This window comes from Leptodactylus fuscus, chromosome 1, assembly GCF_031893055.1.
Source record: "Leptodactylus fuscus isolate aLepFus1 chromosome 1, aLepFus1.hap2, whole genome shotgun sequence".
NCBI lineage: Eukaryota > Metazoa > Chordata > Amphibia > Anura > Leptodactylidae > Leptodactylus > Leptodactylus fuscus.
Genome location: NC_134265.1, coordinates 303,016,382 through 303,033,023, shown reverse-complemented (window position 1 = coordinate 303,033,023; position 16,642 = coordinate 303,016,382). Strand labels below are relative to the sequence as shown.

General features: G+C 42.3%; 1 protein-coding gene across 1 annotated transcript; it reads left to right on the top strand.

Annotated features, from left to right (window-relative positions):
- Positions 1–1,496: 1,496 nt before the first annotated feature.
- Positions 1,497–15,262, top strand: DCTD (dCMP deaminase). The gene is made up of 6 exons (XM_075258684.1): positions 1,497–1,613; positions 4,680–4,791; positions 6,588–6,723; positions 10,331–10,447; positions 11,058–11,154; positions 14,725–15,262. The coding sequence occupies exons 1-6, from the start codon at positions 1,588–1,590 to the stop codon at positions 14,804–14,806; spliced, it is 570 nt and encodes a 189-aa protein (XP_075114785.1). The 5' UTR covers positions 1,497–1,587; the 3' UTR covers positions 14,807–15,262.
- The last annotated feature ends 1,380 nt before the right edge of the window (positions 15,263–16,642 follow it).

Genomic DNA, 16,642 nt, shown 5'->3' with positions numbered 1-16,642 from the left:
CAAGTGATGTCTATGGGTTGTTGTGGAAGTTGATTTTGGCAAATCGAATAATGGCAGTACGAAAGACTCAGGCAGCGGGTGAATGAAAGTGTTCAGATGTACATAGAAGAGAGAAAATTGTCAACCTGTGAGTGTCTGTTTAACAGAGATACCTGGATTGAAAATATGACCCAGAATTTTATCTGGCTGTATATACCGGCATAAAAAACCAGTATAATAAACAGCCAGAAACTAAGGCCTGGTTCACATCTGCGTTCACTAATCCGTTCGGGGAGTTTGCATGGGGACCCCACCCCGAACAGAGTACCGAACGCATTGGCAAGCGGTGAGCAGTGCAAGCACACAGACCCCATAGACTATAATGAGGTCTGTGTTCTTTCTGTGCGGTGTCCGCACTAAACATGCGGACAGGAAAGTACTTCACAATCTACTTTCCTGTCCGCATTATAATATGTCCCCACATTATGTTTTCCTCAAATTGTTCCCACAGTATAACGCCTCTATCATGGCGCACCCACAGTTTAATATCAACCTCCAGCGCTCCAGACATCCCCTCATTCAATTTGGCCTAATCAGTGGTGGAAAGCCACAAGAGAAAGCGGATACCCCATGATGTGAGCCAGGGGAAGAAAATAAAGAAGAAGAATCTGAAGCAGATGTCCGACTCAAATTCCTCTTTACTTTCCGATGTCCGAACAGGTTGTATCCACTGGTTTGGAATAGACTGTAATACGGTCCACTCAGTAGGTCTCCTCCAGCACAAAACACCCAATTCTGATTGTTTTTTGCTGCAGTGAGCATGAGTTGTTCCAAAAGGGGCCCACTGGGATTCTGTGGCCCAAGGGCCTACACAAACCTAGAGCCGGCCCTGATGGTGACCTACACCTAGATAGTGAAGGAATGTAAATGATGCTAAACTATATTAAATGTCCCCTGTCGCTATCTGCTCCAGCCACACCCTGCTGCTTCTTACAGTGTCTGTCCTCACCTCACATGACCACTGAGCAAAGGGTTGAGACGATTTTGAGATTTCAGGTTAGTTTTTAAAATCTGATTATCGATCATTTGCCAGCCGACCCCGATCATGAAATTCAGTCGATTTTTTTCACCTTCCATGGATTTCTGCCAAAAACTCTATATCTTGGACAACCCCTTTAACTCCTGGAAAATCTCTTTAGGATGCCCCGCACATGTATGTACTCAGGAGAGTAACCTCTCATTACCTCTTCCGTTCTAATGTCCTTCAATAACAAACCTGGCTGTGAGCACAACTAGCACAAAACCTGTACTACACTTTTCTCATCTGAGGGAGGGGAGAGCGTATGCCCATAAACCCCGCTGGTGAGCAGCAGCAGCCCCTATACTAACGCGTTATAGCCCCAACTTTATATAGTGCATGAGCGCATGCGCAGTGAACATCCAGCCCACCCCTCCCCGTATGAAGCTACAAGGAGCCGCGCTACCAGCCTGGCCACGTATAGGGGCGTGGCGAGTGTCAGCTAATCAGAGTGGTTTGGTTGACCAGGCTATACCGAGGAAGTTTAGCTGCACGCTGGTAACGTGGGAGATTGTTGTAGTGCGGGGACCATGAGCGGAGACTCAGCAGCGAGCGGGTATGTGTGTGCTAGTCCTGAGCCCTGCACCGGGGGTGGCAGCGGGAGCCGGCTGTACAGGACTGGGTCCTTATATTGGCACTAAGTCTTATGACGTCACTGTTATGCTCAGGACGTGACGTCAGTCCTCTCATCACTACAAGTTGTAGCGTCCTGGAAAGTGCTCACTTCCATTGTAGCCCTGTGTGCGGTATTTCTGTTGCCCGGCCAAGATCTCTGTGAGTTCTATAAGGCTACATTCAGATGTAGCAGATTTTCTGCTTTACAGTAGAGCTGTAAAAATGGGTTTTGTATAAAGCCTGCAGAGGAATATCCTCATGTGGGCGGAGGACATGCTTTGGGCTCAGTGTCAGTTCACATGCAGCAGTAAGACTTGTATGATACATGTATGTAATGTAATAAGCTGATCCACCAGGATCTGTGTGACTGGGTCCTTATTTCCGTGCACAAGCCCATCCCTTTAAGGCTGGGTTCACACCAACATTGACTCTCTGTATGGGGATTCTGTTCCCAAAGCGGTGCAAGCAGCGCCTTTCTCTGCATTTTTTGCCCATTTCAGGCGGAAACCACGCGGACCCTTTTATAGTCTATGGGGTCCACGGGTAACCGCTTTTTTATGCGCATTAGGTACATAGATGTGAACTAAGCCTCAATTTGCGCTCACTTACTGTTGGCTGCCTTTGTTTTATGCTTGTACTATGTGCCCAAGGTCTTAAAGGGATTCTGCCACCAGAGCCCAGCATAACATCCCAACCCTGCAGATAGATAGGTTATGGTTGCTTTTCCCCTTGTAAGTCATCACCATCCTTGTTCATTTTGAATATGCAAATGAGCTCTTTGGAGCAATGTGGAGGTTGCAGCTTACCACTTCGGACCTATCACTATACCATTGTTGCTCCAAAGAGTGGTTTCTTGGCAACTGAGGCAACAACTGACAAGAGGGAAAACACAGGTTAGGGTGGGTTCACATCTGCACCCCGGTCTCCGCTTTAAGGTTTTCCTCTTTTGCCTGAGAAACTGGACAGGAGACGGAAACCAGCAGTCACTTTTCAAACCCATTCATGAGCACCTGTGAGCGTTTTGTGGTCTCTGCGGCAAAAGTTGTTTGTTTTTTTTATTAACCGGGCACAAAGTCGGACATGCGGGACTTTGTGTCCGGTTAAAAAGAAATAGTTTCACCGCGGAGACCACAAAACGCTCACGGGCGGACACTGTCTGCCGGGTTTCCGTCTCCTGTCAGCAGAAGACAGAAACCTGAAAGTGGAGACCGGGGCGCAGATGTGAACCCGCCCTTAGGGTCACCTTCATGAAACTATCTGGAAGACTGTGTCGATATCCCGGTTTCTAACAACAGACTTCCTTTCAGGTACTCCTACACCATAGCTGTCAAACTCCCCATAAGCCACGCGCTGTGTATCCTGACTACTACAGACATATATATAAATGTGAAGAGGGAATTGCCACTGCCACACACCTCTGATAGTTACATATACTCTGCCCGATGCAGAAGGAATCCAGCTTGCCCCAGTGGAGTCATTTCCAACATCATCTTTAAGGGGAGATTTGGGATACCCCTCATACATATCATATAGATGCTTTTTTATATACTTTGTGGGATGTCCTCTTTAAGGGGAATCTGTGAGCATGAAATATCAATCTAATAACAGCTTCTTTTAGTGCTGCTTTCCAGAGATGTCTATCATATTCTGCATTGCAGATTGATTTTCATGGAAATCAACATCTTGTTCTTACACATCTAAAACTGCTGGGACGGAGTCTGATGTTTAAGTGACATTATTTTGTCACACTTTGCTTTTCACGCTAAATAACCAACCCTAACTGCAAAGTCTGGCAGGAAAAGAAACTCCCCTAAATTCCTATTCAACTAATTCCCATAGGAATAACACATTGAATTAATGAAAATGGAGCTGCAATGCTGAATAAGAAAGGCATCTTTGGAAAGTGTAGATGCAGCCCTACAAGGTACTGTCATTAGTTTGATACCATTTTTCTTGCTTAACAGACTCTTTAATACAGAGGTCTCCAAATCCGGTCTGCGTCGCAGTACCAGACGATGGAACACAAGGTAGCGGGCTGCAGGATTCTCTATTGGTTCTGTGCGGGAAGAAGCAGCTCTAAGGAGCGCCATGGCCAAGAACTACCCTGGTTACTTCCCAGCCGGGGCGCGCTTCGTTGGCTGCTGCTGCTCGCACACGCTGCTCATTATAAAGCAACACTCTCTGAAGCTGCACTTTCACACTACCGCGTTGCTGATGTGATAGTCACATGATATACTGTCCCATACGTAATCTCTATGCAATAGTATATCATTGGGAGGAAGGGGCTCCTAGCATCACGCATAACTATTATGTATGGAGTCTCTTCCAGCTTAATGTACTAGCCAGGAACACGGACCAAGTTTCAAGTTCAAGACCCAATAGTGTGAAAGCCGCAAAGAGCCACCGAGACCACATCTCTGGTTTCCCCACACCCTGCAAGACAATTGCCCCATGAACACCTCCCATTACGTTCCGCCAACACTTGCCTTGAGGCGTCTACTAGTATGAACAGCACAAGCCCTGTATTTCTCCTTTCCGCTAGTTGTCATGCCCATGATGACTTAATATAAGAGCTGTGATTGGAGATCAGTATAAAATATTGCTCATATTCACGACTCCTAATAGTCATTGTTCATGGCTTTCAGCGCCTTAAACTCTGCTGTAAATGAAGAAAAGTGAAGTTTGACGGCTCTAGCGGCAGCCTGCTGAGAAGATCATTAAATGCTGGCCTCCTGGCATCTTCTAGTAAGACTGCCCTGCCTGTGCTAGCGCGTTTTACGTATGTAGTGAATCTTTTTAAGCATGTTTTACCCAGAATCCCTCTCTGCATAGATTATGTAAATATGTTCATTAGTGCTAGTTACAATGGCTCTGGGATCTAATGAATGGAGTGTCCTGGGAGCGAAAGGCTGACCTGAGAATAATTGACAGGTATCAATATTTCCATTGTTTACGTGCTTATTTTTAAGGTTCATTGCACTCTCCCAATTTGCATTTTGCTTTCTAGGCAAGCCGTTGATGCGATGTGTAAAAAGCGGGAAGACTACTTAGAATGGTGTGAATATTTTATGGCTGTTGCCTTTTTATCAGCTCAGAGGAGTAAAGATCCAAGTTCTCAAGTAAGTACGTCGCATTGATTATCTCACTTAATGCTGGTAAATAATGCGGCAAGTCCCTTCCCCCCCTCCTCTCATAGTTAATAGCGTTACACAAATTGCATATGGGGGAACGCTTTCAGAGGGAATTATTAAATTGGTCTCTTGGGTCACTGGGAGAAAATTACATGTGCAGTGTTTGCAAAAACTTTTTCAATCTGCTTTGGAAAGTATTTTATAAATGTATGTTGTAGTTTTCATCTTATTGGTTGGCCTCTAATGGAAATTGGAACTTTTGGAAGATCACATGTATAAGGAAGGTATAGAGGAAATCTCTGGATTCCTGTGAATCTAAGGGACCCAGTTAAAGAAGTGGTTAAAGAGGACCTTTCATGTCGTCGGGTACATGCGATTTTATATATCGCTAGAAAGCAGACAGTGTGCTGAATTCAGCTTTCCTGTTCTGTGCCCCGATGCAAGAGATAGCGTTGCTGTTACTGATGTGTGCCCACTGTCAGAAGGCCGTTCCTGACAGTCTAGCTGGGCTGTGAGGAATGCGCCCCCCCCCCCCGACAGTACCCATCCGTAGCCCTGTACTGTCAGAGGGGGCGTTCCTTACCACCCAGGAATGACACTGAGCTGTGAGGAACACCCCCTTCCCCCAGTACAAGTCTATGGTTGAGTAGTGTCAGAAGGGGCGTTCCTCACAGGTTAGCATCATCGCTGGGTGGTAGGAATGCCCGCTCTGACAGTACAAGGCTATGGACGGGTACTGTCAGAGGGGCGTTCTACACAGCCCCGCTAGACTGTCAGGAATGGCCTTCTGGTGGGCAGGCTTCGGTAATGGCACCGATATCTCCAGTCACGGGCACATAACTGGAAAGCTGACATTGCGCTTAATTCGGCGCACTGTCTGCTCTCTAGCGGTATGTACAACCACATGTGCCTGAGCACATGAAAGATCCTCTTTAAAATCCACAGGATACTCTCTATATGTCTGATAAAGGTCCAAACTCTGGGATCTGCATCTATGTCTAAATTGGAAGTCGCCCAACTCTCTGCTTTGTTGGCTATGGCATCTGTGAGTGGATAGGTAGCTACACATGTATGACTGTCTGTATTGTTTTGTTTTCTGTGTAATTTCTGAAAACAGCCAAGAAGGTTCACAACTTCTCTTCACTATTCTCTGCAGCCCCCACATGTATTATAATGGTTCCCACATTCACCTGGATTGCCCTAACAATGGCCCACATGTAGTAGAATGGCTCTCACACCCAGAGATGTTTAAGGAGCCGGTGATCAGCTGCATTTATTACTTCACTTTGCTCCAGGACCTGCTGTAACATCCACATTTGGCATCCAGAGCATAGAGGGGTATCTGTAACAACAATATGTGCCTCAATTGGTACTGCTGGGAGCACTCTTTGTGCTTCTAAGGTAAAGATGGCACCTGCAGCTGTTCATGGGCATCCATTCTGGGTAGTCAATGACTCTCAGCTACTGTATGTATCCCCGGGGACTGTAGAGAGTACTTCATGGGATGCAGACACTATAGCTTGAGAACCACTGCTCTACGATTGCTGCAGACCTGCAGGTATGAGATATATATGAAGATTTTTGTTTCCCTTTGGGATTGTATATAAATGCTACACTTATACTTTCTAGCCTCTGTTTCATTGCCGTATGTTCCCATATGCTCTATGTTCTGATGTCTCACTCTGCATGTTCAGTAGAAGATGCTTACTTTTATAAGTTTTGCTTTACTTGTCCTTGTAACTACAATGTTACTTTAAATACTCATCCTCCTGTTTTTTTTTTAGGTCGGAGCGTGTATTGTAAATCCAGAGAACAAGATAGTTGGTATTGGGTATAATGGAATGCCTAATGGCTGTCACGATGATGTCCTTCCATGGGCTAGAACAGCGAGTGATAAGCTTGACACTAAATATCCTTATGGTATGTATACATCATTGTTTGCTTATAGATATATAAATACAGAAGTAAAATAAGGTTAATAAGTGGACTAAAGTCATGGTGTGGTATTCTAATATGTGTGCTCTGCATGTAAGGAGTGTTGCCCCTGCTAAGGTCTCTACTCCATTCTTTGTCTACAGTGTTATTGTGAACATGATGATATGGTATAATCTAAAGACCATAGAATGGGAGGACACCCATGGGTAGCCACTATTCAGAAATTGTATGATGCCGTATTTCCATATTGTTCTTTATAGTTAGATGTAGTCAAATTTTATTGAATTCTCATAACAGAACAAAATAAGCGCACAGTACAGAATGCAAACACTGATGGTAATAACAATTGTGCAAATGGACGCATAGGTCCGAAACGGGTAAAGAATGAGATAAACAGAAGCAAAAGAAAGAGAAGATGGGGAAGGGGGAGACAGAAGGGCCCTGGGGAACAAGCAGACACCAAAGGGAAAAACGAGAGGGGAGGGGGGAGCAGGGAGAATCATGAAAACAAGTTAGAGAACATATTGTTCTGTATAGTTGTCACATTACAGCTTTACTCCTTGAATTCGTGAGCATTTCTCTAGTCTTGTGACTATATTAAATATTTGGGGCTGGATTACCAAGGCAGTGCAAAGGTTTTCTTATATTTGCATTTGGGTGACAACTATGACCACCTTTGTACTATTAGAAAGAGATAGATAATTAAAAAATGTTCATTTGATTTCTAAATACAAAACAAAGCAACTTTTTAAATCGTGTTACTTAGAGCTGGGTGATTTATCCTTAAAATAACCGAAATCGAACATCAAACCGGAAAACCAAAGTGATTGTAGATGTTGGTTATTTTGGATAGGTTATTACAATACTTGCAGTTTCGTTCGGACCTATTTCGTCCGAACAGAAACTATTATTATACTTTAGGGTCTCTTCACCTCTCCTAGCCCCCCTCTTAATATACTCTGGGGTCTGATCAAACCTAAAAAAGTGTTACTCTCTGGCATGACTCCATGCTGTCTTTGGCGCTTTTGGCTTTTCTGATTATAGTTTTCCTCCCCTCCGAAAAATACCATACCTCTAAAAATACAAGGATGGAGCGAGACCCTCACGGATCCTCACCCCTTTTGGGAAGGAAATGAACAATTAAAATAAATATAAAGGTGTCCTTAGCCTTTATTCTGGAAAAAAGTGTGTGTGTGTGTGTGTATATATAATAATAATAAAATATATATACGGTGTGTGTATATATATATATATATATATATATATATATATATATATATATATATATATATATATATAATTTCTATTCTGGTTACTGCTTACGTTTGGGTTATTAAATTTCCATTTTTTACTCTTCACTTACTATATATCCTAAAATTTTATTTTATTTTTATTTTTTTAATGAAATGAAGAACTTCTTGCTCTTTTTAAATAAGCTGTTATCATTTATTTTGCCTCCAAATTGCGAAAATGGAATTTGTGTTCTAGTAAAAATAAGCTTGGATCTGGCGATCTAATATTTCAGCTAGAACCCAGCTGTGGCACCTTATGAATGAGCTATGTAGATGGAATGGGTTTTGCTACTTCCCAGCTTCAGTGTATATATCTTTTTATTTCTGGAACTCCTTTATATGTTAAATTGCGTATGTCAGTGGGAATTGGTCACAAAGGCTTTGTGAACATAATGAAATGTCCTATGCATAAGCTGATGAGTGCCGCAGCGCTTGTATAACAAAAACCAATGATACCTTTAGGCATTTGCAACTTTAAAGGCAATCTTTCATTAGAATTGTATATGAAGGGAGAAAATGTTGTGGTGGCACAGTTGTCGTGATTACAAGTTACAAAGACACACTTCGATGTTAAATTTCTCCCCTGTCCAGAATACCAATGGTCTGTATACTACTGTGCCTTTTTCCGTACATCTGTTCATTGTGCAGTCTGTAATACCGCACCTAGTTATGTTCTCTGACTGTGGAGCAGATTATTGCGTAGGGGTCAGGGCTGTGCAGTCGGTAGGTCAAACCACCGACTTCGATTTCTCTATTTTCTATATTTATCTGTAACAGCCCAATTCCAACTCTTTCATAAATGGCTGATAGCCAAGGTCAGGCAGGAGCAGGAAAGCTCTTCTAATTCATTAAAGTTGTTATGCAACTAAAGGGATGTATCCTCTCTCCTGACCGATTCAGGTATCTATCTTTTATCCCAGGGATAGAGGACAAATATTTTTCAAGTCGTAACCCTTTTTAAGAAGCCAGTGATTGAATTCCCATGAAAGTAAACATGAATTTAATTATACAATATTAAAATTTGTCCCATGCCCAGTACCACACACTTCTTTACGGGCCAAGTGAACGGACTCTGCAATACCAGCCCAGTTGTTATATAAAGTTTGGTGGTGTACTTTGTAAGCAGACAGGCTACAGTAGGGCTGGACGATTAATCAAAAAAAAATAACCGAAATCTGACAACAATGATAACCAAAGTGATTTTATTCACATCTGTTATTTCAGTTCAGATATTGCAATTTGCAGTTTTGTTTGGACGGAACATGGTCTCTTAAGACATCAGAAATATAATGATCGGAGGTCCAGGGGAGGTGATCAAACATTAAAAACAGTGTTACTCACCTCTCCTGGGCTCCAGCATGACTCTTTTCTGTCTGGTGGTTCTTCCTGTAGTCGGAGACTGCTGAGACCTGTGATTGGGCTCGGCGATCACATGGGTCATGTGGCATTGCAATGCTATGTGATACTGAGGCCCATTCGCAGATCTCAGCGGTCTGTGATGTCAGTCAGAAGTGCCAAGACAGCAGGAAGTTGTGCTAGATCCCAGGAGAGGTGAGTAACGATGTTTTTAATGTTTGATCACCTCCCCATCTCCTCTATTCATCATACTCTGGTGTCTGAAGAGACCGCAGAGTATAATAATTGCAGGCTTGGTCCGAACGAAACGTTTAACACTGAAAAGGGGGCGTGGTTCAAAAGAGGTGTAACTTAAATAATCACCATTAATAGTAATCGAGTTAAAATGGCCGATTAATTGCGATTTTGGTTTAGGTTATAGTCGCCCATCCCTGTTATGGCCCCTAGGTTGCATGACATATTTTTTCATCTACTGAAGCTCAGTAGATGGGACAACAGAATTCTAGCACGTTTTGAGTAAATTTGCCCAATTGTGTTCTCTATCTGAGTCATTTAGTTATAGCCCAACTCATTATAAAGTGAAATCCATCAGGGGACTCTGTTAACTGAGAGGTGGACTGCTAAAACAGCGCTTACACATGGAGCCTGCTGCACCCCATTAACAGGTACCCATCATTATAAAACTGACATGTTGTGGGACTGTTTCCTTTAGCGGATTTTCAGTGGACACTATGAAGGGGACTCTGCCTCATATGTGAACATAGCCCACCAGTGTTTTGCTCAAACTTAGATATAAATGGTATTCTAGTACATGTCTATGAAAGCTAAATGGAGTAGTGCGCTCACCGCATGTCACCTGCCTGTCTTTTTACTAATATAATATGCATAGAATGTGATGAATTTACACCTAGTTTATGGAAACTTTATTTTGTCTTCCCCGTAAGTTTGTCATGCAGAACTGAATGCCATCATGAACAAAAACTCTGCTGATGTTAAAGGCTGCGTCATGTATGTCGCTCTGTTTCCATGTAATGAATGTGCCAAACTGATCATTCAGGCAGGTAAGTGGTTCTGTAGGTGTATTTTCTTTATTTTAATGAAAGTTTACCTGTCATCATAAAAATGCAGTCTAGGCTTCTGTGGTTAGAAGCCGTCTTATCAGTGATTGACAGCCCTTCATGTATGATTGTGCACAGACGCAGCTGTCAGTCTGATGGGACTTGCCTAACGCTGGCTTGTTTTGTGTCTCTTTTTTTTTTTTATTCAAAAAAAAAATTCATAACGTATATTAGAAATATATATATATAATGCAGTCCCTGCAAAAATGTGTAAAAGGAACACAGAAGTGACAGATCCTCTTAGAGATAGGTGCTCTTTGTGGCTACTCTATGCTGTGGTCTGTAGAGACCCCTGACCACCCTTCTTTGGATTTTAGGAATATTCTAAAATGACAGTGTGTGTAATGTACAGCATTACTAGTGATGTAGTAAGGATAAGCAGATGTACAATATAGAAGAGAAAAGAAGAAATGTTTGTTTCTGACCTCATATAAAATGTGTGTATACGTGTGTGTGTATATATATATATATATATATATATATATATATATATATATATATATATATATATCTCAAAACAGAAAATTTTAATGTATAACTTTTTTTTTTAAAGGTATTAAAGAAGTTATATACATGTCGGACAAATATCATGATACACCAGAAATGACAGCTGCAAGGCACATGTTTGACCTAACTGGGATCAAATACACGTAAGACTAACATGTTTTTGTATGCTTTTGACAATAAACTTAAATTTACCATATTAAAGGGGCTCCATCAGCAAAATTTTGCTGTATGAGCCCCACATATGTGTGAATAGCCTTTAAAAAGGCTATTCAGGCACCGCTAATCTTATTTTAAACCCCGCTCCTGTTTTAAAATAAAACTATAAAAACATATGTAAATCATACCTTTGCATGTACAGGTGGCCGTCGTGCACGATCCGATGTCATCTTTGGTCACGCCTTCCTCTTCTTTCTTCTTCCAGCAACGTCCTCCTATCCTGGCTCTTCTCCGCCTTCATCTTTTGTTCTTACAGCGGGTTGCATTCAAATCCCTCACGTGCGCAGTAGCGCTCCTTCCTTCCGGAGCGCTACTGAGTCGGCGCCATTTTTGTTGTAGCTCTAAGTATCCCTTAGAACTACGCAAGCATGTGCAGTGCGCTGGCGAAATGTCTTTATTCCGGAAGAACAGAAGATGAAGGCAGAGAAGAGCCAGGACAGGAGGACATCGCTGGAAGAAGAAAGAAGAGGAAAGCGGGACCGAAGATGAGGTCGTGTTTTTTATAGTTTTATTTTAACACTGGAGCGGGGTTTAAAATAACATTAGTGGTGCCTCAATAGCCTTTTTAAAGGCTATTCACGCATATGTGGGGCTCATAGAGCAAAATTTGGCTGATAGAGCCCCTTTAAGGGTAAGACCCCATGTAGCGAAACACAGCGAAAACACAATGTTTTTTTTTCCATAGTGCTTTTGCTGAGTTGTGTGTTTTGTTTTTTTTTGTTTGTTTGTTTTTTTTAAAAAAGCAGATTTTCTTCCCTTGTGAAACCGCCAACATTTCTGCTGGTTTAATTGATACGCTGCAATATTTATTTATTTTATTTATTTTTCCAAACAATGGCAACCAAACACGAGATTCAGCCGTCTCTGTGACTGTGAAGATATACGCTAAGGGCAGGTTCACATCTGCACCTGTGCATGCTTTAGGCAATCCTGCTGGGCTTCTGTCTTCTGCCCCGAGAAACTGGACAGGGGACAGAAACCCGGCAGTCAGTTTTCAAACCCATTCAAGTGCAGGACTTTGTGTCCGGTTAAAAAAGAAAAAAAACTGTTTCGCTGTGGACAAGTAGAAAATGCTCACGGGCGCTCACTTTTCAAACCCACTCACTTGAATGGGTTTGAAAACTGACAGCCGGGTTTCCGTCCCCTGTCCAGTTTCTCGGGGCAGAAGACTGAAAGACAGCAGGATTGCCTAAAGCGTGCACGGGCGCGGAAGTGAACCCGCCCTCACATGGAATATATGCATTTGTTTTAAAGAAATTGTCCATAGGATAGGTCATCAGTATCGGTTCACATCAGTATGAGCGAACACCCAAACCGATCAGCTGGTGTGGCCGCCAGAAGCCTTATACGGCCAGAAGCAGCTGTGCAGTTCCAGGCAGTACCACTACACTGTACGGACTTCTGTACAAGAGCTGCTTCTGCTGCCCACATCAGCTGATCAGTTCATAGTTCAGATGACAGACCCTGAACAATCTGATAATGATGACCTATCCTGTAGACATTATCAGTTAAAAAAAAAAACTTAAGGTCTTGGACAACCCCTTTAAATTGCTTTCCTGTTGTATTTATTAGCAAACTTCGACAACTAATGCATATTCTGATTCAAATTGTGATCCCACCTGCCACTATATGGCAAACTCATACAGATGGTTCCTTCCACTAAACAGACTCTCTTATGATCCTATGACTATACAATACATTCAGGGATTTTTTTTCTCCTGTTCTGATTGAAAAACAGTCTTGGACAGGTAAGAGAAGTGCATGGCTAAAATTGAAGTGGTCACTGCCCTGACAACAAAGCCAGCATCTTTTAAGCAAACTGAAATCCATGTGCAAGTGCTGTCACTATGTGTTTTGTATTAGGCTATTTTCAGACATTGGTTACCCAGACAGATTTTTGACCGTTCAGACCAATGCTTAGACAGATATTGAAATTGATGGGTGTCTACAATTTACCACACAGCTATTTGGTTAGGTGCAGGTCTTCTCTTCATGATCCTAAAACAAAAATTTTCTATTCCCTTTAATGGAGTTTTCTGTCAAATAATCTTTCAGGTGCTGTTGATATGGTCCACCATTGTGACTGGCAGATGAGACAGATGTCTGTCCGATCAATTGGCCACTTAAACACAGACACACATTTTGATTGTTTCTGGAAACTTTTCATTACCCCTGAGGAGTTTAAGGCTAAGGCCCAATGTAGTGAAACAAAGCAATAGCACAGCTGAAGTAAAAAAAAAAAAAAAAAAGACTAGAAACGCATCATGTATTTTTTTCCGCAGCAATTTTCATTGCGTTTTTGCAGAATTTTTCTCTTCGGACTTTCTGCCCTTATACCTATACGGAGAATGACAGCATTTCTGCAGGTATAATCACATGACGTGATTTTCAAATACATGAGGGCTTTTGAAAATTCAGCTTTTCCGCTGCAGATTTTTGTTTTTCTGCAAGATGGATGGGTGTGGATGGGATTAAACAGAATCCCATTCACTTTGCAGGTACTGTAAAATGCAGTGCCTCCGCTGCAGCAAATCCGCTGCATTTTTGCAATATGAGGCTTCAGCCTAAGCGTGCCCTAATGTATCCCGGTTGCTGCATGTGGCTAACACTACCTTCCTTCAATGGCCACGGTTTGCATGATCTCTCTTTTAGGTTATGGCCCCATGAGATGTCCTGCAGCAAAAAAGCGCTGTGGGAAAAACCGCAGCAGCAATGCATCGCGGTTCTTCCCGCAGCGCTTTAAATAGAAAGTTCTTGGAGTTTTTCTTCCCGGAATTTCTGTTACAATTATACCTATGGGGAAACTGCTGGCATTTTTCGTAGGTATAACTGACATGCTGCGATTTCCAAAACCGCATCGGTTTTGGAGGTGACCAGGTTTCTGGGAACATACAGCTGGAATATGGGGACACACCCCAGTAGTGATGGGTGCCATTCAGCACTGAAATCACTGTTTGATACATCTTATGGGCAGAGAATCTGCCTGTGTTAGACGCCTGATACGTATGGCCACCTTACTGACTGATTTACTCTTTATTTGATAGTTGTACGGAGGATCTGTCAATACAAATCTTTTCAGCTTATTGAACACTCCCCAGATAAAGAAGGCGAGCGTTATCTTTAACACAAGTATACTTAAGTTTTTAAATTAACTTCAGCAAAGAGAATAAGGAAGGGGCAGTGCATTTTGCACAAAGGGAAAAAACTTTAGCAATGAAACCAACTCCTGGAGCTCAGTTGTTAGAAATGTTTTCTTTTCCTGATAATTTATGATCTCTGTTAGCTGAAAAACACACAGCCTCAGCAACCCCATGTGTCTTTTTGTTTCAGTCTATCCCTTCTAAGGATTCTCTCTGCATGGGGCACTATAATTGGCTTCTCTAGAGAGAGCATGAAGTCTAAGCAATGTATTCCTCCCCCTCCTCCTTTCTCTTCTCATTCTACTGATGGAAAGTGAGTTTCCGCACATAACTAACCTATATATTTTATATTTTAAGGAAATTTGTACCCAAGCGGAAAAGTATAGTCATCGACTTTGATTCAATCAATAACACCCGGAGGAGTCCACCCGTCTTGTGAAGACTGCCTGATCCATCTTGGGTTTTGTAGATGTCACCTGCTTCAGTAGGGAGGGGTTAGAACCTTTCTGCACTTTTCTCCATTGAATTCTTTCGATTCATCTTGGAGAATCTCTTCAATGGCAAGTTACCAAAGTTGATGGGTTTTCTTTTAGGCTGGATGCACACATGCAATTTTAATGCAGTATTTTGAGCTAGTTTTGGATTGACTCCCAGCTGTGGGTCACAAAAATCAGCACCAAAAACTACGTGTGTGATTCCAGCCTTTGTGCTCAAGAAATGTCTCCAAAGGCCAGTATAACACTATTGCTCTACTGTTTTCTTCCACATACTGTTATCGCAGGTGGGCCTAGAGATGAGACTTTACTTGTCTGCAGTGATGACACTGGTCACGTTTTATCTGTGGATTCTTATTTTTTGGGTTTTTTTTTTTCTTTCCCTGTATTAACTTTCATTTAGCTGGTAGGTTTTACTACTTTTTGTACGCCTTTATATGCTGCTATTAAATCTGTATATGTCTCTTTTTCTTGTGTCTTAATGTCACTGAACATAGGGGCTTAACCAACTACCAGTGTATAGAAATCCAGAACTACATGGTGCACCTGATGAATGGTAACCACAGTGTCTTCAGTTATTCGTGAGGAACAGGGGTTTTTAAAGCAAAGCTGGATGATCCTTATCTGATGGATATAGTACAACTAAGCGTAGTCTGCAGTAAGCCTGCTTTGTTTAGGGACATACAGGCCAGACTTTTTGTCAAATAAACCTTCCAGCTTTGTTGAAATAAACAAAGGCAAGTTTAGCTGCCATATTATACTTTAAATAAGCAATTGCTGTCCTCTAGTGAGGCTATCCCATGGCCCAGACACTAGGACATCATGCTTCATGCTCCCCTCTCCCAGTGCATCCTCCCCTCCGACTGAAAGAGATTGCTACCCGGGGCATCATTGCCATGTGTTAAGACAGCAGAGAGAGCCCTGTCCCAAACAGATAAGCCTGTGGTGCTGAGCCTGGTGCTGGGGGTTGCTGCCCCCTAGTATAGGGTATAGATCACATTATTCTACAGGAGTACACTGTAGAATGGGTGCATCATAAGTGTAGAGTTAATTTTGGCCTAAAATCTTTTACAAAGGTCTTTCAGCGTTGTACTCCTTGCAGCAGATAAACACTCTTACTAATATAGATACTAATTTTATAGAAACCCACAACAATGATTTTGACCTTTTCCATAACAATGTTGATTGGCCAGAAGTCTAAGGGAGCCTTCACATGCGCGTATCACATTGAAAGCAATAGGGAAAAAAGCAGCCCATTCATTTCAATGGGGAGCGCTCGTATGCTGGCTCCCATTGAAATGAATGGGATCTGCTTTGTACACGCTGATTCTGAACGTGTTTTACGTTCAGAATCAGCTCAGCGTATACTTAGTGTGAATGCACCCTATTTTTGCAAAATACATGTGTAAAAATAAGACTCCCTTTGACTACAATGATATTTTTTTACACGTGTAAAAATACGCCTGTAAAAATACGCCTGTAAAATGTCATTGAAGTCAATGGGAGTCTTATTTTTACACGTGTATTTTGCAAAAATAGAGTGCATTCACACTAAGTATACGCTGAGCTGATTCTGAACGTAAAACACGTTCAGAATCAGCGCGTACAAAGCAGATCCCATTAATTTCAATGGGAGCCGGCATACGAGCGCTCCCCATTGAAATGAATGGGCTGCTTTTTTCACTACGAGCGCTCCCATTGAAGTGAATGGGAAGTGCTCGTGTGTACGTCTAGCTCAGCTCATTCCGAGCCGTACACGCGAGCACTTCCCATTCACTTCA

Coding starts and splice junctions, on each gene's coding strand:
- DCTD (XM_075258684.1), top strand. CDS start 1,588: ATGAGCGGAGACTCAGCAGCGAGCGG. Junction 10,448..11,057: donor CAAACTGATCATTCAGGCAG/GTAAGTGGTTCT, acceptor TTTTTTTTAAAG/GTATTAAAGAAGTTATATAC. Junction 11,155..14,724: donor CTAACTGGGATCAAATACAC/GTAAGACTAACA, acceptor TTATATTTTAAG/GAAATTTGTACCCAAGCGGA.